The sequence below is a fragment of the Muscardinus avellanarius genome (genome assembly GCF_963383645.1).
Source record: "Muscardinus avellanarius genome assembly, chromosome: 6".
NCBI classification, from domain to species: Eukaryota; Metazoa; Chordata; class Mammalia; order Rodentia; family Gliridae; genus Muscardinus; species Muscardinus avellanarius.
Genome location: NC_137791.1, coordinates 73,581,477 through 73,607,728, shown reverse-complemented (window position 1 = coordinate 73,607,728; position 26,252 = coordinate 73,581,477). Strand labels below are relative to the sequence as shown.

The window sequence follows — 26,252 nt, the reverse complement described above, 5'->3', positions numbered from 1 at the left end:
ATTTGCTGTAGATGGTCCAGGATATTAAGATATCCTGACAAAAAAAAAAAAAAGAGAGAGAATAATTTGTGTCCCTGCTTAAAAATATGAGTTAAAACACAGCTCTCATTTTGAAAACATAAAAATAATAATTATTAAAATATATTTAGTCCAGATTCTGATAACTCATTATTTAGATCAGTTAGCCAGGTAAAAAAAAGAAAAAAAAAACTGAAGAAAAAACTAACAAGGAGGTTCTAAAGTATGAAAGTAAAGAGCTCTATTCCATAATAATTTGCAAGGAATATTAGCCTATAACAATCAGTAGGTAAACAAATCAAAGCTATTCATCAATTATAACTGAGAGAAGTAGGTGACATTTTACCAGTTTCTATATAGTACTATTTTTAGGCTGGGTGTGGTGGCGCACTCCTGTAATCCCTGCGCTTGGGAGCCAGAGACAGGAGGATCGCGCAGGTTCGAAGCCAGCTGCAAGCGCTGGCTTAGGAGACCCTGTTTCCAAATAAAAATGTAAAAATAGGTCTAGGAGTGTAGCCCGGAGGTAGAAGGGCTTCCAGGAACCCCAGTACCACCAAAATAAATAAATAAATAAATAAATAAATAAATAGTACTATTTTTAACACATCAAATTTGTTTCCATAAAACAAATAGTCATTTTTGCCTTAATTACCCCGAACCAGTAGAATTTTGTTACAGTAAAATAGAATTTTGCCATAAAATATTTGTAGTAGAAATATAGATTTCTTCTTTATGCCTTCAGTGTCAAACACTACTTCTCAATAGGATAAAGCAGAAACAACCTCAAGTTGCTGGGAGGATTTTCAACAATAATACTAGAGAAGAGAGATGAGAAATTCAATTTAGTACTCTCTGGGTGCTGGACAGTCTCCTAGTCATTTTATAGGGATGACCTCATTTAACCCTTAAAATAGCCTTGGAAGTAAGTAGTAGTTTCACAGTTTTACAGATGGGATGCAGGAGAACCAGAAATGCTCATTTCCTTGCCAAAAGTAGTAATGCTAGGATTCTAACTAATTTTGAACTCGTTCCTTCATACCATAGAGAATCAACTAAACGAAAGTCTTTAAGGTGCTTCTTCTCTCAATATGATATTTTGTTTGGGTTCAGGTAGGAATAGAGACAGAAAAAGAAACTACTGATGAAGTTCAAGCCACATTCTCATTAAAATTTCAGCTATACTCCTATTAAAATAGTTCTTGTAACTTAGTCACTTCAGAACACTTTGTTTTAGAGTTCAGTTAAATAAAAAAGAATAAGAATTTTGAGTGTGTACATCAAATTAATAGGTTTTTTGAACTATTCCAACACAGAATGTCAAGTGGCCTACTTAAAAAATAAATAAATAAAAATAAAAATCCCTTAAGCTTTACTGCTTATTCTGCAGAACTTAAATGACTTGTTTTGCTTTGTTTTAATGACTAAGCAAAACTGATTCCAAAAATAATCTTTCCTAGTTTCTAATTCCACTACTTTAAAACATGTAACAGGAATCATAGGACATGGTAGGCCTGATTTAGTTAGAGGGAAGATTATTTAAATTCATAATAGTATATCCTTGTCACAGGTAATCTCACTGATTCAACTTTAAAAGATCAATAGATATTAGCTGAAGTCATTTATAATCTGGCACTTAGAATTCAACACAAATGCCGGGCGTGATGGTGCACATTTGTCATCCCCACGCTTGGGAGGCAGAGACAGGAGGATCGCGCAGGTTTGTAGTCAGCCTCGCTGGTTTAAGAGACCCTGTTTCCAAATAAATAAAAAATATAAAATAGGTCTAGTGTATCCTGGAGGTAGAAGGGCTTCCAGGAACCCCAGTACCACCAAAAAAAAAAAAAAAAAAAATTCAACACAAATGAATCAGTTCCCTACTTAAGGTAAACACAACTGCTAATGTTTACCAAAATTGAATAAGAATACAAGATATTATTAGAGACAAATTCTTTCCTTCCTATACTATAATTGTATGGTAAAGAGACTTTGTAAGCTAAGCAAAATAACTACTATGTCCCCCAAATCTCAGCCTAATATAATACAGCTGTAATAATACAGTCAAATTTCTACAGGTATGGAAATCTACTTGATGATTCTTTTGACACAGAGACTTCATTAAAATAATTATCTTTACCTTCCTGGAAGTAGTAATAGCATGATCAAAACATTACCATGAAAAAGCGTGCTAACAATTTCAGAATTTCATTAATTTCCTACTATGAGTAGGACACATTAATTCTTCTTTTTATTCTTATAGTAGCCTTCTGAAATAGACGCTAACATTGTTTTCATTTTTCAAATGGAGAAACTAAAGCTTTTAAAAGGAAACTTGCCCAAATATTTGACCTCTCTGCCACTAGTCAAAGTGCTTTTTACTTCATGATATTCTCTTAATCCTCCACACATACTTTAGGATCTTTTACTTAATTTTTTCTTATTACCTTCAATTAAGTATAACCCTTTTTTACTATATTCACATAGTTCTAACTAGAACAGCAGTTGCTATATGTTAAAACAAGATATTTATTTGTAAATATATTTATAAATATATGCAAATTTGTATTTTTCTGAAAAAAATTCAGTTTGACCAGCATAAAAATATTTATGATTTTTAATTCTGCTGTATACAAGGAAATAAAAGAAATATATCAGAAAAAATCCTTAAGAAATCATAGAAAATATAACTTTTTAAATTACTGATAAGTTATTCTCACTGTCATGAGCTGGTGCCTTTGCCCATAGCTATGTTACCTCTTTTCTGGCACACAGATTGTTAAGGCCCCCTAACCCTCTAACCTAAACCCAATACCTTGACTTTATTCATTCCAAGGCTACACTATACATGTTGAATGGTTTCTGTCATATTTTCTGTCATTTCTGTCATTATCCATGGATTATTCATTCATATCCCTACTTTCTAGTCATGGTTGCTATACTTCTAATCATGGAGTCCAACCTCTCTATCATAGAGACTGTATTATGGACAAAACATATTGAGGTAATACTGTGTTGACTTCATTCCAGACTCTAGTGGGAGGCCAGGGGAGAGTTGAACTTCATCCCAAGTAGCACAGAAGTTGAAAAAGAGGATAGATTCCGTCTACATGTTGAAGAATTTGGAGTATTGAGCTTGAACCCACATCGGTTCAGTCTTTATTCTACACCTCAAACTGCAAGATGAGGAGAATTGTGTATATATTATAGTCATTCTGGGGAGGAGAGTTTAATAAAATAATATACATAAAGCATCCAACCCAGTGTCTAGATCAAAGCAGGTACTCTATAAATGACTAACACCTGATTGCTTTCCTAGTGGATTACTCAGAAAATCAAGGCATTTTTATAAGCCTTTGAGATTCAAACTGAAACAAAAAAGTAGAAAAATAATGTACACATTATGCAGCATTTTTAAAAAGAATTTTTATTCTACTTAGTGACATAAAAATATTGAAAGCTAGTGGGGCATGGTGGCACACACTTGTAATCCCAGTACTTGGGAGGCTGAGATAGGAGGATACAGGTTCGTCTCTAGCCTCAGCTACTTAGCGAGGCCCCCCCACAATTTAATGAAACCCTGCTTCAAAATAAAGAATAAAAAATGGGGTTCAAGGTATAGCTTGGAGGTAAAATGCCCCTGAGTTCAATCCCCAGCACCACAAAAAAAAAAAAAAAAAAAAAAAAATATATATATATATATATATATATATATATATATATACCCAAATTACTCAAACCTGACTACTACATAATACCATGTAAATTCATGTAAAGAAGTTTTCAGCGCTATTTTCTTTCTGTTATAAAATATTATCTTGACTGAACCTGACATTATAGCTGTATTGAGCTGTGTGCTTAAACCTCAAACCACACTCCGAACTTGCTTATGAACATTTTGTCATTCATAAATTCATTCAATTGCTCATTCTATTTCTAGTTAATTGAATGAATATTTTTAATTGCCTATACTAGCAATAATATTTTTGTAAAAATAGCACAAACTAGTCTGTGCTTAGTAATAGGGCTTTAATATCAAATAAAACTAACTACAATGTAACTGAAAGCAAGCCACATAAATGAACAAAACAATATTCGATATTAAGTAAAATGGGTATAAACGTGGGACTAGAGAACGATGTGGGAAACACATTAGAATGAGGGTATCGGCAAAGACTTCCTGCAGAAACTCACCTATAGAGATAAATCCTGAAGAATGATCGGGAATTTGGAATTGATGGTTAGAGGGTATCCAAAAAGATGGGTGTCTGAAAGGTGAGAAAGCAAGAGAGGCACAGAATAGCCAAAGAGCTAAAAGCCATTCAATCATCCAGCTACATTAGAGTGTGGGAGTAAGAAAATATGGCTTCAGACTAAAAAGGAGAGTGGGAGAAGGTCATGCAGAACCCAGGATGCCATCTCTAAAATGAATACGAAGAGCTTTCAAGCTTTGTAGAAACATGGTCAGATGGATTTTTTACAAATATTGCTCTTATTGATACCTACAAGGCAAGCATCTAAAGAATAAATTCCTAGGCTGGGCGTGGTGACACACGCTTGTAATCCTAGTACTTAGGAGGCTGAGACAGGAGGATCTCACAGGTTTGAAGCCAGCCTCAGCTACTTAGTGAGGTTCTCAGTGGCTTAGTGAGACCCTGTTTCCAAATAATATAGAAAATAGGTCTGGGAGTGTAGCACAAAGGTAGAAAGCCTTTGGGGCCATCCCCTTCACCCAAATAATAATAATAATAATAATAATAATAATAATAATAATAATAATAAATTCCTAGAAAAGAAAGACCAACTAAGAAAGTGTTCATGTATCTCAACTAAGAACCAGAGTAGAGCTGGGCTTCCTGGCACATGACTGTAACGCCAGTACTTGGAAAGCTGAGACAAGAGGATTGCAGGTTTGAGACCACCTTCAGCAACATAGTGAGACCCTGTTTAAAAACAAAAAATAAAAATAAAAAGGACTGGAGGAGGGGTGGTGCAGAGGTAGAATGCCCCTGGGTTAAATCTTCAGTACCAACCAACCAACCAACCTAACAAGTAGAACTAAAACAGTGACAATAAGGGTAGTGTGAAAATGAAAATGGAGAGATACTAAGTTAAAATAAAAGGATATGGATATTTATTGGATGTAGAAGGCAAGAAAGAAGAAATAATAATGACATCAAGCCAGGCATGGTGGCATACAATTGTCATTCCAGTACTTGAGAGGTTGAAACAGGAGGACCACGGGTTTAAAGCCAGCTTCTGCAATTTAGCAAGACCCTCCACAGTTTAGTGAGGCCCTGTTTCCAGATACAAAATAAAATTGGGTTGTGAGTATAGCTCAGAGGAAGAATGCCCCTGGGTTTAGCCTACAGAACAACAACAACAAAAAATCAATTGTGTACTAAATTCACCTATGAGAGAAATTATCAAATAATATTGTGATATATATTTGATAAATAAAATTCGGTAACTCCCAGTAGTTACAATACTTTTACCTTAATACTTAGAGACATATGACTATTTTATTTATTTATTTATTTATTTTTATTTTTTATTTTTTTGGTGGTACTGGGGTTCCTGGAAGCCCTTCTACTTCCGGGCTACACTCCCAGACCTATTTTTACATTTTCATTTTGGAAACAGGGTCTCCTAAGCCAGCGCGCGCGGCTGGCTTCGAACCTGCGTGATCCTCCTGTCTCTGCCTCCCAAGCGCGGGGATTACAAGCGTGCGCCACCACGCCCGGCGACATATGACTATTTTAAAAGAGGGAAGTGGTCCATGCCGTATGTCAGAGCTACTTTGGCCTAAGAAATTTCATACCCCATGAAATGTGGTTGACATTTCAATTCAGAGTAACCTATTTGCAAAGTATTCATTTGCTTCTGACTTTATGTGTATCTAATGAAAGATTTCCATTTTATGATCTATTAAAAAGTATGGAAAAATTAAATAAAATTGTGAAAGACATTTGCTAGAAGTAATAAATAATTTACCTTCAATTTGCACATACTGAAAATTAAACTGGCAACTACTTGAAAAGTTATTAAAATTATGGTGACAAGATATTTTGAAATCAAGTACCACTATTTAATACTCTGCAGAGCTTTTTAAAATTTCTTTTATGAATAATAAAGATTTTAAGTTGAAAAAAAGATCCAATATTTGTGAATAGTTTAAAGACTCCACTTCTAGTTATGAATATATTAATATGAGTAGATGTAGATAAGTATATGTAAATTGTAAATTAATGTTTTGTTTGATGATACTTTGCTTGCAACAGTAAAAGAATTATTAAATTAAATTATTTTTATATTATCTCAATATGTGCAAATAACTAAAACAAAAATTGTAATCAGGAGATGGCTAGATTTCAGAAAGAAAAAATTGATATTCAGAGATAAATCAAGTCACATCTAGAGTTGTGTTATAGTTCTGTATTAAATGGAAAAGAATCCCTTTCTAAATGCTTTGTGGATTTTATAAAGTGATAAAAATTATACTGAGAAATAATCACCCAATTTTAGTGACTTTCATTCAAAAATGTTACATTTTAAAACACTAAAATATTTTGATAGTATAAAATTTCAGAGCACATATGCAAGATTTAAGTAAGCCAGGTGTGGTGGGGCACATTTGTAATCCCAGTACCTGGGAGACAGGAGGATCACATGTTCTCAGTCAGCCTCAGCTACTTAGTGAGGTCCTCCACAACTTAGTAAGACTCTGTTCCAACATAAAGATAAAAAGCCGGGCGTGGTGGTGCACACTTGTAATCCCAACATTCGGGAGGCTGAGACCTAGAGGATCGCGGTTCGTGGACAGCCTCAGCTACTTAGTGAGGCCCTCTGCAACTCAGTGAGACTTGGTTTCAAAATAAAGAATAAAAAGTAGGGCAGGGGGTGTAGCTCGGAGGTCAAATGCCCCTGGGTTCCATCCCCAAACCCGCAAAAAAAAAAAAAAAAAAAAAAAAAAGAATAGAAAATAGGGCTGGAGATGTAATTTGGAGGTAGAATGCCCCTGGGTTCAATTCTCAGCACCACACACAAAATAAATAAATAAATAAAAAGATTTAAGTAAGTATATAAGAAATAACCTCTTCATCATTACAGTTGTTTCTCTTTACACACTTTTTTTTTTTTTTTTGGGTGGTACTGGGGTTCCTGGAAGCCCTTCTACCTCCTGGCTACATTCCCAGACCTATTTTATATTTTTTATTTGGAAACAGGGTCAGCGCCGCTGACTTCGAAACTGCGATCCTCCTGTCTCCGCCTCTCAAGCTCAGGGATTACAAGCGTGAGCCACCACGCCCGGCCCTCTTTACACACTTTTAAGTTTCAAAAGTCCTCACTAAATGTTTAAAAGATCTTCCTCATACTAAACTGAAATGTCTTCCCTTTACCTGCTACTTTCTTTTTTTTTTTTAACTGTAGCAAGAAAGAATAAGCCAAATCTTTTACATGACAGACTGCCACATGTTTGAGAGCTAAAGTGTCACATCTGAATCATATCTCTTTCTAGTGTTGTCAAGTGCAATTTACTTAACATTTCAATACTTGACAACATCTTTGTGGCTACACCTACATGTACTAGAATTACTTATTGTTCTTAAAAGACACTGTCCAGAACTGTATACAATACTTAGAATGGAGATACCATCCTGATTAAGTTAATTTATCATATCCATAGGTAGAATCAGAAAGCAACATGCTATGAGGAAAAAAAGATAAATGTTCTATCATGGTGGGCAGGGGGCAGAGAAACAGAGAGTGCCTTCATCTTTGACCGATTTCACCCAGATTCTAACATATTCAAAAGAAAGGCATGGCTAATTTCCTAGTATCTGTGATTAAAAAAAAAAAAAAGGGTCATATCTCATAAGAAACTGAAGTTGTGATTGTATCACTTGCTGTTAGGACAAAGAAATTATGGACTGTATACACACACACACACACACACACACACACACATATATATATATATACATGTAGATATGTTTTTGAAAGAGAGAAAAGTTGTGGTAAAGGGAGAATTTGGCCAACAAAAAACGATAGACTAAATCAATTCAATTCCAGCCAATATAGACTATATATATGTAAAATATATATTTACATAGTTATATATATTATGTACATAATATATATATTACATATATATTTTACATATATATATATATATGAACAAGTACATATATACAGAATCAATTCTATTCCAGCCAAAATAGCCTAGATTATATATATATATATATATATATATATGTGTGTGTGTGTGTGTGTGTGTGTGTGTGTGTGTGTGTGTAAAATGAAACAACGAAAAAAAGTAGTAGACAACTTCTCTCTGTAACCAGCCTCCAACCCCGAGTCCTCCACTGTTCACCATCAGTAACTGATGCCTGAAATGTTCCACATGCTCTGACGTCGCACCACTTCTTACTCAAAACACTCTGTCAAGTGTCTTCCCACACTGCCTTTTAAGAGAACTAATACTATCACTTTCATCTGATTTAGATATTTATTTCATATTTGCCAGAAGATTCTGGCCAATGTTTTAGAAAGCACATTTAACTATACCATATGCCTCCTTAAATCATCTCTATCAAACAAGCTGTAGGATAAGGCACTGGTTCATTCCATTCTGTTTTTCTTTCTTCACAATGTGTTTATGTATATTTACCCAATTTGCTCTGTTCTCCTTGCCAAATTACAGGTTTGAGATCTCAGCTATTACAGAGCAGCTGTGCTATTGTTGACGTTTCACAAAACAAGGGTCGGAGAACAAGCCCATGGTGCACTTATATATGTGATACCTGTGCATTACATCAGGAGGGTACTGTCCTGGAATGGGGAAGAGTCAAAGAACGGTAAAAAGGCCATCCTCTTCAAACTTCAGGGAGGCCGTTTGGTACAAAAGAACTACTGGCAGGAAATAAACTTCTAAATCATCTACAAATTATTCCTGGTAGGAGAGTATGTTTAATCATGTGGCATTTTAAAAGTAAAGTATGTCCAATGAAAGAAATAGCAAAAAAAAAAAAAAAATCTTGCTAACTACTATCTTTAACTTCTTTTTGTTTATGTGCTAGGAATGTGTTCATCTTATCCTAAAAAAAAAAAATCCCTATCAGATACAAAAACGTAATAAACATCAGTGGCTATTAGAGAAAATTCTTCAAAGCCCTATTACAGTTAGGAGCAGCAAGGATATTCCTAGATAGCATGGGCCCAGATATCATTTTTTTATAATTGTTTTTTCTTGGGGGAAGGCAAACTCAAGAGCTTTCTACACTCCCCGTCCTTTTATATATTTTATGATGAAACAAGGTCTAAGTTTCTGGGGGCTTCGCTAAGTTGCTGAAGCTTACCTTGAACCTGCTGTCCCCTTGTCTCAGCCTCCCAAGTACTGGGATTACAGACATGGCCACCACACCCGGCTGGATATCTCTAACTTTTGTTTACTTCATGATATCAATTTCTGAGTACAGACCTATGTCTTAGCTACTTGGCTGCATTCTTAGTCCCCATCTCCAAATAAATATCTTCATGTTAGCCAGACTTTAAACCAAAATCCATAAGCCCTAAATTTTTAAAAGAATAATCCTAAAAAAAAAAATCTATTTGAGGCTATAACACAGAGCTGAGAACAAACTGGTAGAGCAGGCTAATGAGCTGAGGCACATGTCCATGGACCCAGCTCTGAGACCACGCATCTGGCTGTGAGGCTCCCTGTCTAGGGTTACCTCACCAGTGTGTTGTTAATTATTTAAGTGACAGAACAGGGGGACCCATCGCCACATCTGTCACCCTCACACAGGATAAACCTTCATTCAGTGTTGGACCAGATGTGTTTATTTGAAACATAGACTAACTAGCTATTTAATGGGTTTGAATTTTTAGCCAAAAGCTAATTAGGCAAACATATTAAGCCTCGGTCACCTTACAAGGCTAAACTGTTTCAGTTGTGTTGATTTTAATTCAATCTCACAAGAACTCATCACCTACAAAAGTATCTGAAGAAAATTCAAGGCAAAGAAACAGGCCCAAATTACTTGCAACATACTAAGTAGAAAAAGTAATGATGTCCCCAAATACCTAATACATAAACAAATAAAATTTTCTAAAACTATGAATCGGTGGTACCATGTGCCTGAGGCAGAAAAGGAATAGAAATCATTCTTTTAGAGTGCCATCCCAAAACTTTCTCATTTTTCCTGTAGATGAAATATTAATGTCAAAAGCTAAACAAATGATTTCTCATACCTGATATTTATTGTGCTATGTATAATTTTCAAAAATCATCTTCCACGTATTTATCCTATCTACAAGTCATTAAAGAATATCATTTGCCTTTATAGCACTCTACTTAAAAAGAAAAAAGAAAAGCAATGCCCAAAGGCAAATTCTAAAGAAGTCAAATTCAGCACCTGGAATAAAATAGGCATAATACCTTCTATACCTACTTGGGAGGTATAAACTTAACTATTCACTATAATTAAAAAGCCAGGTAGTATTCTGGGTTTTTTTGTTTGTTTATTTTTATTTATTTATTTATTTTTTTGGTGGTATTGGGGTTCCTGGAAACCCTTCTACCTCCGGGCTACACTCCCAGACCTATTTTTATACATTTTTATTTGGAAACAGGGTCTCTTAAGCCAGCATGGCTGGGTTCGAACCTGCGCTATCCTACTGTCTCCGCCTCCCAAGTGCGGGGATTACAAGTGTGCGCCACCGCGCCTGGCGTATTCTGTTCTTTTTTAATGGACTATACCCCCCCCCCAAAAAAAGGATTTTGACCATTTTTTCCTTCCCGATATTGGTGCCTCCCCTAGGCAACCAAATGACTCTTTTCAGCTCTTCATATTCATTGGTAAACCAACAGATCTGAGACAAACCTATTCACCCTTGCATCCAACAAATACATAATGAATCTATGTGTCAGGTACTAGGTACAGTGATAGGGATACAAGAAACCAAAGAAACAAATTTGTCTTCGCAGAAAGAAGACATATCATAACAAACAAGTAAGTGCTTTGGAAAAAATTTACACATAAAATAGGAATAGGAAGTTAATGACCCAAAGGAGGGAGAAGATTGCCTGACCAAATAGGGTGACCAGAAAAAGGCATACTGAGAAGGTGACATTTGAACAGGACTTGGAGAAGGTGAAGGAAGAAGCCATGAGAGGAAGAGCATTTCAAGCAGAGGGAACAGCAAGTAGAAATGCGCTCAGGGAAGAGTGAGCTGATGCAGTAAGGAACAGCAGAGAGGTCAGTGTACCATAATCAAGTGGAGAAAAAGCAAATAGGAAATTAAGTCTGAGAGGTAGCAAGGGGCCACCGCCTATAGAACCCTGAGGGCTCTGTGCACATTAGCATTTTACTGTAAATGGGATGAGGAACTCATTGCTAACAGTTTCAAGTGGAGGGGTGGCATAAACCTAAGTGTTTTAAGGAGATTGCGCTTGCTAAAGACAAACACAGAAAGACCAGCTGAAATACTAATCATCTAATCAAGAGATGACAATAACTTTTCTAGGATCATGGTAGTGGAGGTAGTGAGCTGAGATTGTATTCTGCAATTAGAGCTAAGAAGATTTTGAAAATTTTATATTTTTATATTTTGAAATAAGAGCTAAAAAGATTTACTGAGAGACTGCATATAAAAAAGAAAAAAAATCAACTATGACTCACATGTTTTTGACCAGAACAACAAAAGGGATGGAGTTGCCAATGACTAAAATTGAAAAGACAGCATGGAGAGAAAATCACAGGGAAAGATAAGGAGAAACACACAGAATTACAAATTCAACACAACATGACCAAACCATAGTAGATTTTTCACTGCTGGAATAAGTCATTGAGTCCTAATGTACACTGGAGATATGATGGCTTCATGCAAAACTGACCTGTATAATATTGACATATCATAGAAACCCAAAATATTAAAACAACAGTTCTGCGGTAGCATACTGCGGTAGGAAGGGTGTAGAGAAATCCTGGTAAACATCTTAGAGAGCTAGCAAGCAGGTGAAAACCAAAAATACTACACAGAGAAATGAAAAACAAACATCAGAGCTTGGGAAAGAATGAATCTCATTAGAATAACAAATAAGTAGTAATTAGAACCAAACTAAACATTATAAATAAAACAAAATGACAGGAAATAATAAACATCTCACTATAGTAATACTGAGTGTAAATTATCTCAATTCTCCAACTATGACTCAAATGTTTTTGACCAGAACAACTGGAGGACTAGTTATAAAACAAGACCCAATGCTCTGTTGTCATCAAGAGATACACTTCTTTAGCAATGACAACAACTGGATGAAAGTTAAAAAAAAGATGGAAAATGAAATTTAATGTAAATAGAGCCTGAAAGCAAGCAGGTCTAGTTACAATTATACCCAGAAACGTAGTCCTCAAGCCAAAATTAATTAGGAGGCACAAAGAAGGTCACTTCCCACTGGTAAAGAGAACAATCCAACAAGATATTATGATAGCTAATATTTATGCTCCAAACACTGTACCTGTAAAAAACAAACACTGCTAGATGTAAACTCAGATAGACATTAATACAAAAATACTGGATAATTTCAACTATCACTCTAACAGGTCATCAGTAAAGATAATTCAGACCTAAAAAATACTATAAATTAAATGTTCCTAATAGACAACTATAGACTATTTGATGCATCAACAGATGAATTCACTTTCTTCTCAGCTGATCATGAAACCTCCAAAATAGACCATATTTTAGGTCAAGTCTTATCAAATACAGAATGATGGGTATAATTTCATGTACCTTATCAAATAATAGAATGAAATTAGAAATCAATAGCAAGAAAACTATAGGAAGTATAAAAACACATGTAAATTAAACAATACACTTTTGAATGAAGAATGAGTCATAGAAGAAATTGATATAACTTAAAAATTCTTGAAATCTAGTAATAATAGAATCTCCAGAGCACAATGAAGGTTATTCTTAGAGGAAAGTTTATAGCAATGAATGCTACATAATAATTTCAGAATGATCTCAAATAAATAAACTAGTGATGCTACTCAATGTCCTAGAAAAAAAAAAAGAAGAAAACAATTCCAAAACCAGGAGGAAGTAAAGAGCCAAAATTAATGAAATAGACAATTAAAAAGCAATACAAAATATCAGTGTAACAAAACTTCTGCAGAGCAAAAGAAACAAGAACATGAAAAGAGAGCCTGCAGAATGTGAGAAAATCTTTTCCAGCTATTCTTCTGACAGAATTAATATCGAGACTGTACAAAGAACTCAAAAACCTAACCCCAAAGAACAAACAACCCAATCAATAAATGAGCTAAAGAACTAAACAGGCATTTCTCAAAAGAAAAAATCTAAGTGCCCACCAATGTATGAAAAATGTTCAACATCTTTAGGAATCAGAGAAATCCAAATCAAAACTACACTGAGATTTCCTCTCACTCTAGATAAAATGAGAACCATTAAGAATACAAGAAATAATAAATGCTAGAGAGGAAATGGAAGAAAAGAAACTCATATACCATTGGTGGGATTGTAAATTTGTACCGTGACTATGGAAATCAATATGAAGTGTCCTCAAAGAATAGAAATGGAACCATCATATGATCCAGCTATACCTTTCCTAGGTGTTTATCCAAAAGTACAAAAATCATCATACTAGTAATACATGCATACTTATGTTTATAACAGTGTAATTCACAATAGCCAAGTGATGGAAACAACCTCGGTATTCATCCATAGAAGAGTGGATAAAGAAATGGCATAGATATGCAATAGAGTATTATTCAATCATAAAGAAAAATGAAATTATGGCATCTGTAGGAAAATGAATGGAGACAGAGAATGTCATGTCGAGTTATATAAGCCAGACTCAGAAAGTCAAGGGCCATGTGTTTGCTTTATATATGAAAGCTAAAAAGGAAATAAGAAATCTCATGAAAAGAGAAGGAAAATGAGTAGAGTAGAAGATGGGGGGGTGGGAGCTGGGGGGAGTGAGAAGCGAAGGTAGAAGGGAGGTACTGGGTAAATAAATTGACCAAATTATGGTCACAAATAGTACCAATATTATGTATAATCATAATGCACCAATAAATAGTTGTAAAGATTCAATAAAACTATCAATGCATATCTATCATTATTTTATGATAATTTGTCGCTAAAATGTTTTAAAATTGTTCTTAATAAAGTACTTACTCTCCAGCTGTATTCAGGATAGGTGCAGGACAAAGCATAGAATTAAGCTGAACACTTATTGGTTTTACACCTAAAAAATAAATGACATTGAATGAATAAAGAATGATATCCACCTCACATAATTTTATTAGTGATGTGAAGAAAATTCTATAATTAGAGCTCAAGTCTGGATTATGAGCTATATATTAGCATAAACAAACTAATGAATGACAGAAAAGAGAATAAAAATGAAAGAGATTTTATTTTTAACTTAAACTAAGTTCACAGATGATGGCAGTACCATAAAAATATCGTTTTTCTTTCTTGAATGCTGCATATATCTCATATTTTAAGAATAAATTATATAACTTTTAAAAGCAGAATTTAGAAAAGGTGGAGAAAAAAATAATTGTCCAAAGGAAAATAAACTTGTTGCACGTTTAACAAAATAGCTGTATCTATAATAAATAAAAATATATTTACTAAGCTGGGTGCTAATATTGTTCTTGCAATTTTAGTAATATATGAGAAAAATGATGTAGACTAGAAATATTCAGCAAAAGTTATGTAATCAAATGAATCTTCCTAGACTGGAAATTATGAAAATAAAATTTTATCTTTAGCCATCTGTTTGAAGACATACTTTAAAGGGGGTCTTTTTGTTTTTGTCTTTTTGGGCTGGGGAACAAACCCAGGGCAGTGCACTTGCCAGGCAAGCACTTTGCCACTGAGCTACATCCTAGCCCTGAAGACCTACTTTAATAAATCTTACGTAGCTAAGCATGAAATGTTTATATTATAATCAACTCAATTATGAAATCAAAGGAGTTAGATAACTTTAACACTTGTATACAAATGACTACTGAATAAAAATATTAGTTTGTCCTACTCAATTGTGAAATCCATTATGAAGAGTTTGTCACAAATATCTGTGTGTGTGTGTGTGTGTGTGTGTGTGTGTGTGTGTGTGTTACCAAATTAATAAGAAAAAGATGTTGGTAGAAAAGACAGGAATTAATTATGACATGGACTATGCTGAGCTCCTCACCACTTCAATTCAGCAAACACATATTGAACAATGACTGCGTGTGGCCAGAGCTATGCTTATTAGAGAGCTTGACATCATCAGATAAACAGCAATTGTGGTTGAATCTCTCAAAACATAATCCTATCCGAGTTCCCAGTTATAGATTCTGCCTTGCAACATATATTTTTGAAAGATGATATAATCATCAATAAGGAAAAAATGTTTTACAAGAGGCCCAAAAGGCTCAGAAAACTGAGATCTATTTAATGTAATAATCATAAACAACACTGTGCTGGGTAAGCACTGGAGATAACAAAAGAACTGAAAGGCAAAAAAAATACATTGAAAGAAATTTGTCTTCAAAGAACTGATACATTTCTGGAAAATTATGTAAAGAAAACAAATGACAAAATAATAAGGCAACAGGTAGGAGAGCGGTTCAAGATAACTGTATTTCAAGGCAAGAGTGGCCCAAAATAAGTCTAGGAAACAAGCAATTCAACCAGATGATTAATGTGGTTAGTCCACATAGACCAGTGGTGAAAACTACTTTTAGATGACAGCCCTGCCCATTATGAGCTATGTCACCAAGCATAAGTTATTTTATTCCTTCAGAAACAAACCATCTTAAGAATGAGACTACTTAGGACAGGGTCCAACATTTATTAAGTTATGATCAAATGTTGCCCTTATTAAATAATTACTATTATTTATTTTATCATGGAGATTTCATCTCTTTATTCTCTGATTGAAAACTTCAACATAGTTAATTTTAGTTGGGGAAAAGAGAAAAGTCAGATGTTAAGTGTGGTGTGCAGATGTTAAAGTGACATGGAGATTGCTGAAGACCTACTTTTTGTGTATGTTTCATTCACACTATAAGTACAGAGGACGCTGCCGTTCCGCCTGCCCAACATGAATCCTCTTCCATTCAAAACAATCTGAAATTCCTCTACAATTGAAAGGGGAAAAACATTTTAATTGCTGCTTTACCAAAAAAGTTTTTTTAAAGATTTTACTTGAAATATCAAGACACATAGAATGAATTTATTCATACTATCTGGTCAACTAATAACAATGAATACATAACTCTGTTTTTCCAACCATGCTAGCTTTCTTTGACCCTTTGGGTAAATGTAGTGAGGATACCACTCACTACCATATAGGAATGCATTATTTTCTTTTCTAAACAAAATATTTTCTGATAGAAGCCAAGGTATTATAATTAAAGCATAACATTGGTTCCCAAACATATCATAGAAAATTTTCTGAATTCTATTCTACTTTCACAAAAATATCATTAAGAAGAAAGCCTCTCTCTATTCTTCTCTACTTACAAGTATTAAGGTTGGGATATATAAAGAAAACTAATTATAGTTGTTATAATTGGTACTAGGGATTCTGCCCTAGACCCTAGCCCTATTTTAGTTTTAGTTTTTTTTTTTTTTTTTAATTTTGAAAACAGGACATCATTAAGTTGCTGAGGGTCTTGCTTCATTGATGTGGCTGGCCTCAAACCCACAATCCTTTCTTAGCCCCCATACCTGACTAAAAAAACTAATTAATTGTTCATATTTTATAGTTCTTAGAAAAGCTACTTGCATTATTTTCTTAAATCTATGTCTCTCATAGACGTTCTTCTTTAACAGCCTTTTTACCTCATTAATCCTGATTTTACATTCTATTGCCTACAAACCTAAAATTCATCAAAAGTCATATATTTTTGAATCCCTAATAATCCACAGCCAGTGGCTAGAAGTTGATTTAGCTTCTTGGGCCCTATCTGTATAGTAAGGACAAAGATAGCAAAAGAATATGCTGAGAGAAAAGTAAACAGATCAAATATCTTGATTGCCATTAAATGTATTTTAACTATTTTTAACAAAGATTAACACCGTTCAAAAAAAAAAAAAAGGCAAGGCAAAGCACAAAAAAATGTTGAAGAGTTTATCTGAGAAAACTACAATTCCTGAACCGGGGACTTCCCCATCAAATGTGGTTTGGGAGCTTCATGGAAGGAACACAAAAGGGAGGTTTTATAAGGCAAACAGTAAAGCAAAGAAACTATCTGACTGTTTACAGTTATAAGGTACTTTATTTGGACTACCCATCAGAAAGTTCTCACTTATACAATTATAAATTTGTTTGCTGGTTTTGATAGCTTAAGCTTAGGTTCTATTTTTCATTAATGCATGCACTTACAAGAAATAGTTCATTAAGTTTCACTTATGTTTGCAAATGAAGCAAATGTCACTTATATTTGGCCTAACTGGCTTTACCTGCCTTAGGAATTCTTCAGACCTCGTCTCTACTTTTTATTGTATCTTTTAAAAAATATGCTTTGATTGGTGCATTTTAGGGTCATATCATAATGTAATTCAGAGTGATAGGGACATATATGCACAGAGGACTTGGTGAGCTTCCCCCGGCTTCCTCCCCACTCCTTTTCCTTCCCCATAATGGATGAAATTGGCACTGACAATTTCACATATGCACATAATGTCAGTGGAAGTGTTTCCTTCATTAATTTCACCCTCTTTCAGACCCCCTCCTCCATCGCTCCACTGTTGTTTTTCCTCTATTATCTAGTTTTAATTCACATTATCACCCTCAATCCTTTGAATTTTTCCTGTCTAATATAATCCAATATACATATAGTTATTAACTATGGAGGCAAAACCTGCCAGACCATTCACCACTCAGTGTACTATGAAAGGAAGCTTACTCTAAGTTAAGATACAGGTAGCAGGTGGGGTAGTGGACTCCTATAATCCCAACTACATAAAAGGCTGAGGCAGTAAAATCTTGAATTCAAGACCAGCCTGGGGAATTTATCAAGACCCTGTCTCAATAAATGAAGTGCAGTTAAAAAAACAACAACCCTGAAATATGATTGAGTAAAAGCATGGACATTGATGTCAGATCAGGATTGAAGATGATAATTACTAAACAAGTACTGAACTAAAATGGCCTCGGTCCCCTCATCTGCAAGTCAGAGATTAAACAACTACTAAGCTGTGTGGTTATGAGGACTCGATAAAATGATACATGCAATAGACAGTGTATATGCCCATCAAAATTTAGTAACTTAATAAAGACCAGCTATCATCTTAGTATTATTTTTCCATTTATTTTTCAATATTATCTCCAGGAATCTACTAATCTATACCTTTAGAAATGGTAACCCTGTTTGGGGATGTTCAGATGCACTATTTCTCTTCAGCATGTCAATGATCATTTATTAGTGAGGCCAGAGATACAGAGCTTAACAAGGACCAAATCCAGTGGTGGATGGGGAGCCTCTGTGGTAAATTGCTCAATGTCTTCCTCCACTCCACCAGCAGACACAGTATTTTTCCTTGTCTAAGTAAAGTCAGGCTAAAATGAACTCTAGGTTAGACTTGAAGACAAAAGAAAATAGGGCAGAGAGAACCGGACTGTCTGGGCAAGGACGGCAGGGAAGAGTGAAACCTGAGTCTGTGCTGAGCACCAGCTGATGGAGCCACCTGCTTCCTTCCTGCTGCCCGCCCACAAACCACTTCCTTATGTGCCCTGGGCTGGCAGACGCTGTACTCTGGCCAGGTCATCAAATCAGGGAGCTTGAAGTCTACAGAGACTCTTTGTATAATCAGATAAAACAAGAGATTTCATATTTTATTTTATTTGCCATAGAAAAGGTCTCAAACGTGAACTAAATATACAGAAGATTCTAAAAGCCTGTCACACAATATGCTCATTATTTAAAATAACACTCCAATCTTAAAAATTTGAATTTAAAATAGAAATATTTCAAGGAATTATTTAAAAATTCTTACACAAAAAACATGCCAAAAAAGTTAATTTTTGCCATTCTCTTTCCAACATGAGTTTCGAATCATATATTTTAGCGAGGAAAAAATACAATTTCTTACATGGTATTTTTAAATTCTAAACACTTACCCCCCACACAGACACTTGAGGGCCTCAATTCCAGGATTTCAGTACATGACTGAGCTAGTATCTAAAATAGGGGAAAAAAATGTCAAGTTATAGAAGTAAATTATAACATGAGGTGATTTATACTGTTACTAATAACCTTAAAGTTTTCTCCTTACTACAATAGATGACAGAGAAAATCTATTAACAATTACATAGATCGCTACCAAACTCTTAGGAAACTTCTACATCATTTTTTCAGAGTGTATCCTAAGACTGTAAATGGTAGAATCCTTATTTTATTAAAGTACCGATAAGCACAAGTAAAGTGGGTGCTACCTCAAAATCTGATATAGCCTTGGGTAAAAATAAATAAAATTTCTCAATATTATAAAATCAATATTGGACCTCACCATCAGGCAAGATAATAATTTCCATGGTTATATTATAATAATAATAATGCTAAATTATGTCTTCTTTGAGAAATTCAATGCGTTAAATAAACACTTCTTTATTTGACAGTTCTAGTCCCTCCTCAGACTCCTCTCCCATGGCTGCTAATCCTTTTATATGCATCAAACATCACACTTGCAGAACACAGGCTCCTTGTACGAGCCAAACAATATTCTCAACAACACAGGCTCTGTATTCAAGTACTCCCAAAGCACTGCAACAGAATGACTCGACTTAGCTTGTTCTGAGAAACAGAAACTACCATACAAGGCACAAGGCTACAACTAGGAAACCATGATGAAGTAAGCTGCTCCTAAGGGCCACAACAATCCTGTCTTTATTTTTAGAACTGCTCTGCACTACATTATCAAAGTCAGATGAATTCCAGATGATCTTTGAGCAGCACCCCTTTCTTGATGGAAATTCAAGTTCATGACAGATGATGTGCATTGGTTTCTAACACCTGCTCATATCTAGAACAAGAAGGAAGGACTGCAGTAGGAAGTGGAAATGCTTTTGGCTTTTTGCACCTTTTTTAGTGTGGGGGTGGGTGCTGGGGATTGAACTCAGGGGCATTCTACTTCTAAGCAACACACCCAGCCCTTTTTATTAATTTTTTTTGTTTTAAAACAGAGTCTCACTAGGTTTCTAAGACTTTTACTAGTTGCAGAAGCTGTCCTCAAACCTGCAATCCTCCTGTCTCAGTCTCTCAAGTACTGGGATTACAGGCCTGTGCCACCACATCCAGCTCTATGCTTTCCTTAATAGCAGGATCAAATAATCCATGCTTTTATAAAGATCTCCTATGGCTGGAGAGTAAACACATTCAAGGACCACTGAGAGTGGGCATGGTGGTGCACGCTTGTAATCCCTGCATCTGTGAGATTGAGACAGGAGGATCGCGGTTCAATGACAGCCTCAGCTATTTAGTGAGGCCCTTTGCAACTCAGTAAGACCCTGTTTCAAAATAAAGAATATGTAGCTCAGGGTTAGGAGGCACCTGGGTTACATCCCCAGTACTGCAAAAATAAAAATTTTAAATTTTAAAAAGGACCATTGATGGTCCACATCCTTGAAACTGAACCCTGATTACTCCCTGTAAGTTATTTTTATTTTAATGAAAGATTTCAGGGTGATTTACCAGTTTATGTTCTATTAAGTCATAGATTTAAAAAATCAATCAAAGATTAAAATAGCTAACATTGGTTATATCCTATAGCAAATTGTATAATATACATTTATACATAGGAATACATTTACTTTAGTTAAAAATTTGTACTTAATAATTTAACAACAAAAGTTTCTTAAATTATGGAATTGAGTGGAAAATGTCTCAAGTAACACATTTATTAAAAAGCAAGCAGTTCAAACACTGAGTCATAAAATCAGCATTACTATTTGATGCAACCAAACTGAATTTTCTCAACATCACTTGTTCTCTAAGTTTATTTTATTCCTAAAGGAATAAATCTTTTTGGACCTGATATTATTTAAGTGTAAAATTTACCTCATCTAATTCAAAACAAGCTCTTTGAATACATAAATAAGAGTGTATTATGCTGGACACATTATTTTGTATATGCAGCACAACCAATAAATATTTAGAGAATAAAAATTGAATTTATAACTTAATGAGATTGATTGGGAAAAAGTGTCTAATTAGAAACCAATAGTTATATTAGGACTCAGATCCAAGTCAGGATAAAGGCAATTTTTGTGAAAGAACATGTAACCCTTCACTAAATTATGAATGTTGGAAATACGGAATGCCATAATTTGAACACCTTCATGCTCGTATAAAAACAAAATAGTTCATAATGCATTCTCACAAAGTAACTGTACAGGCTGAGATGTTGTAGATATCAAGATGGGCCTATTATATTAACATTGTCATCACTCCACAACTGGTGAAGAGAACGAACATTCTATACGCTCAAGTCAACTTTTACCAAATTAAGTGCTGTTAATGATTGATTGTACCTTGGATCAAGTGCCTTGACTATGATAATATCTTTCCTAATCTGCATATCCATCATTTGCACAGCAAAAGAACTTGCAAAAATATTTCCTTAAATGTTTTTCTTTGTTATATTTCAATAGAAATTAATAAATGGTTTCTACTAAAGATTGGCCTAAGCTAAAATCATAGGGTACTATATATACATGTATGTATATATAATCATTGATAAGATTATTGCATATAGATGCAAATAATTTCATTTTTACCATGAAAAAGTATACTAACAAAGCACCTCTTCCCTCAAAAAATTATATCAGTATAAATTCATATTTACAAATGAGAATAATATGTACAATATTACCTAATTTCTACTTCTATATCCCCAAACATTAATAACATTAATATGAATCACAAAGAGTCAGATTTTCTAAATTAAGTACAATTATCAGCAGCCAAAAGTGAAGCCATTTCAAACCTGATAATAATTGCCATTTGTTGGACATTTATGTTCCATGAAATGTTCTGAGCATTTTAATTTCTTCAGTTACTTCTCATAAGCTTTAAGAACACAAATTATATTATTATTTCTATTTTTTAAATGAGGAAACTGGAGCTTAGAAAAGTTTTTTTTTAAGTTGTGTAACTATTTGCTCTTACATAGTATGCCAGATGCCCCCAGCTTTGATTGAGTCCAAACCCTACCCTTCTAACCAGTGTGTTTCCAACCTTCAGGTTGGTGATAGATGACTTAACCACCACAAAGCTATCACTTAACAAGTTAAGTCAGTTTATTTTTTTTTTTGCACATAGTTTTATCCTATCAAAAACAATCAGAAACCTGGCTTATTTTATCTTCAAAAGTATGTCATTAAGCTTTTACTTTTATTTGTTCAAGTTTTTCTATGTTTGATCGAAAATTCCCAATACCACTGATTTTGAATAAATTAAAATTTAAGTTCAAGCTATGAATTAGTTAGTATATATTTCTAGACTATCAAAGTGCTTAGGGTTCTCCTGTTGATTAGTTTTTCTTTATTTCTTACTTCATTACTGCTATCAGCATCATGTTTGGTTTCTACAGATAAAAAAGTTAGTTGTACATTTTATTTCTCAACATCATTTAGAACCTAAAAGATGAGAGAAGCACTGCTAGAACAAAGAGCTACCAAAGACCCTAACTAAATCTGAAAATGTAGCATGCCTTTAGAAAATCAAAAAGAAACTGTGTTTGCAAAATTTAAATTGTTATTTGATCTAGAACACACATTTTGGTTTCATATTGTAAAATTCTAGAACTGGCCTTAGTCTCAGGAAAGGAAAAGGAGTTCAAAATGAGGTAGAAGTGCCTCTCTCTCTTCTCTCTTCTCTCTTCTCTCTCTCTCTCTCCTCTCTTTTTCTCTCTCTCATTTATTTGTATATGTGCACAAGGGTTTGAATAAGTGTCCCCAAAGGTCTACATATTCAAAGCTTAGTCTCAGGGCTGGTGTGGTGGTACACACTTGTAATCCCAGCAATTGGGAGGCTGAGACAAGAGGATCATGGTCCGCAGAGTGTTTCGGCTACTTAGGGAGGTCCTCTGCAACTCAGTGAAACCCTGTTTCAAAATAAAGAATAAAAAATGGGATGGGGGTGTAGCTCGGAGGTAGAATGCCCCTGGGTACCATCCCTAGTACTGCAAATAATAATAATAATAATAATAATAATAATAATAATAATAATAAATTAAAAGTAAAAGCTTAGTCTCCAGCCTATGGTGCTATGGGAAGGTGATGTTATCTTGGAGAGGCAAGATGTAGAGTGAGGCCTTCTGGTCATTGAAGATGTGACACTGAGTGAGACATTGAGATCCTAGCCCCTTCTTCCTTCTCTCTTTTTGGCACTCAGCCATGAGATGAACAGGCTGTTTCCACCTTGCACTCCAGCCATGGTGAACTGTGCTACCACAGGCCAGGGCAATGAAGCCAATCACTGAGACCTCCAAAAAGGGAGTCAAAATAAACCTTTCATCTTAATTCTCAGGTATTTCTTACAGTAACAGAAAACTGACTAACATAGTATCTATTTTTCCTCCCTCCCCTCTTGGATGTAGAGCTGATTTGGGGCAAATTTTTATTTAGAAGAAATAGACTCTGGTGCTCTTCTCCCTCACTGTCTTACCTACATTGCTAGACACACATAGTTACTTCTTTTCTAAATAGAATCACTATCCAGGTTTACCCCACCTCCTCAACTAGTCCATTTCAATGTACCTCTTCTCATCTCATGAACTCATTTGTAGTAGTAGGTGAATCTAAATATACGACTCTTCAAACAGCCTAGACAATGTTATAAATCCCAAGCTGATGTTTGTTAAGCCATCAACATTCCTACACATGGAAATCTGGGCAATAAAACAATTGTAAAGCCAGCAGCATGAAGGAAAATATTTTCTAAAATGGGATTCCAACATTGTGTCTTCCTGTCAATAGTTTGGTGAGCACTGTGAACACTAACTTCATGGAATTTCTCTATTAGGCAAGGGAGAAGAAGAGAGGACTGTGTGTGTCTCTTCTCTGGGTGAGGTTTTGGTTAGCAGCAAGGCCAGATGCTGTGTTGGGGCCACCTGTGACTGTGCTACCTGCTGGCCTCTGAGATTACAGATGTTTGGCAGGAGATGAAAGTAGATCCCATTGCTGCCCCTTTTCTGTAGCCTGACTTGATTAAAGTCCCAGAAAGGTGTTTCATCCTGGATAATCTAGGCTTGTTCCAATTTTGGATTGAGTGTACATCTAGTGTGATGCGGTCAGGTTGCAAGATTTGATTTCACCTTAGGCTAAATTCTATATTAGATCAAAAGTGGCAGACATGCACTGTGGACAAGAATTGGCAAGGTTTGTGAGGGACGGAGAACTATGTCTATCTAACCAGAGGCCCAAATGTCCCCCAAATTCTGTTAGTTACGGAGTTTCTTATCTTATTTGCCTATTGGGTCACAGCATGCCTTTATAATTACTGATTAATAACCACAGAAAGTAATGTGGCTGTCAAGGAAACAACCACAGTAGAAATAACCAGACAGTAAGGGTCCTGAGTGTTGTGAAAAACTTGACTTGAATATTTCTTTCTTAGAGCTTTTGAGATACAGATAACCATATTTTGATTGCTACCTTATAAGTGTCTGAACATGTTTTAATAGTGGACACGTCAAAATAACAAATGAGACAGTCAAGAAATGAAAGCCAGATTATTATAGACTGAAAATGCAAACAACAGATGTAGCTAAGGCCTTCTTCTTCTAGCATTTAGGATAATATGGGATTAATTAGTGAATAATAGGATATATCCAAATAAAAATTAAGCATGGAATAAATTAAGGTGGGGCAATAGAGTCAAAATATTACTTAGGACCTGTGTTGTGTTTGATGTTTTTGTTCAGTTTAGGAGAAATATATAAGGGCCAGGTTTTGTGATTTGAAATTCAAGTATTCAGAAAGAAAGGAAGGAAGGAAAGAAGGAAAGAAAGAAGAAAAGAAGATCCCTGCAACCAATATTAGCTTAGACAAATTCAAAACTTTTTTTTTCAGTTTTCAAATAGCAATGGAAGGCTACTATATTACTATCTATTCCTGAAAAACTAACTAAATATTATTTAATGAATAGTATTACCACACATTTAAAAATCAGTTGAATATAAAAACTACATTAGACAATATGTGATAAATACTTCCAGTTGAGTTAATATTTATTGAATTTAATTGAAAAGCAATGTAGAGCTGTTAATATGGTTCAGTTAGAGCACTTGCCTAGAATGCTAAGTGATGTGGGTAGATACAGCATCCCAAAAAAGAGAAATGAAAGAAAAGTAAATATAAAGCTTTCTCAATAAAAATCATGATCATTTAGACTATATGACAAATAAATGGGACATCTAGCACTGAACACTTAAGCATGTTAAAAAAAATGCAGAGCTTGATAAAAGGCTGCTTGAATTAATTAAACCACTTTTCAGTTATACACATGCAGAAAAATGTTATATGAATGAATTCAGATTTTGATAATCAGTAACATTCATAAAGCTTTGGACCGATGCAAAAACAGTAAATCAAAAACAATTGCCAGATGTGGTGGTGCACGCTTGTAATCCCAGCATTTGGGAGGCTGAGACAGGAGGATTGGGGTTCGTGGACAGCCTCAGCTACCTACGCCCTTCACAACTCAGTGAGACCCTGTTTCAAAATAAAGAATTAAAAAATAGGGGCTAGGGGTATAGCTCAAAGGTAGAATGCCCCCTGGGTTCCATCCACAGTACAGCAAAAAAAAATTTTTTTAAACCAACCAAACAAAAAAGAAATAATATAAACAACATGAAGAAAAATGTAAATTTAAGTTACATATTTGCTAAAAAACAATTTATTTTAGATAAGCTATGTAAAAAGAAAAATATATTAAATCTGGTGTGGTGACAGATGCCTGTAATCCCAGTACTTGGGAGGTTGAGACTGGCAAATGGTAGATTCAAAGCCAGTCTCAGCAATTTAGTGAAGCTCTCAGCAACTTTGTGAGGCCCTGTTTCCAAATAAAAAATAATAAGGGGTTGGGGATGTAGCTCAGAGGTAGAATGCCTCTGGATTTTATTCTCAGTACCACAATAAACAAATAAATAATCCCATTGGATGATTTCCCTTGTGTTATTCTTTAAAGATAAATTCTAACTAATAA

The 26,252-nt window shown here is 34.7% G+C and overlaps 1 protein-coding gene across 1 annotated transcript in view; it reads right to left on the bottom strand.

Annotated features, from left to right (window-relative positions):
- ANTXR2 (ANTXR cell adhesion molecule 2) overlaps positions 1-26,252 on the bottom strand; it is a gene marked incomplete at both ends in the record, with an annotated part of 158,353 nt that overhangs the window by 102,129 nt on the left and 29,972 nt on the right. The window contains 3 exons of the mRNA XM_080697110.1: positions 14,221-14,290; positions 16,080-16,178; positions 19,166-19,226. Coding sequence (XP_080553236.1) covers positions 14,221-14,290; positions 16,080-16,178; positions 19,166-19,226 — 230 coding nt within the window. The remainder of the gene's footprint in view (positions 1-14,220; positions 14,291-16,079; positions 16,179-19,165; positions 19,227-26,252) is intronic.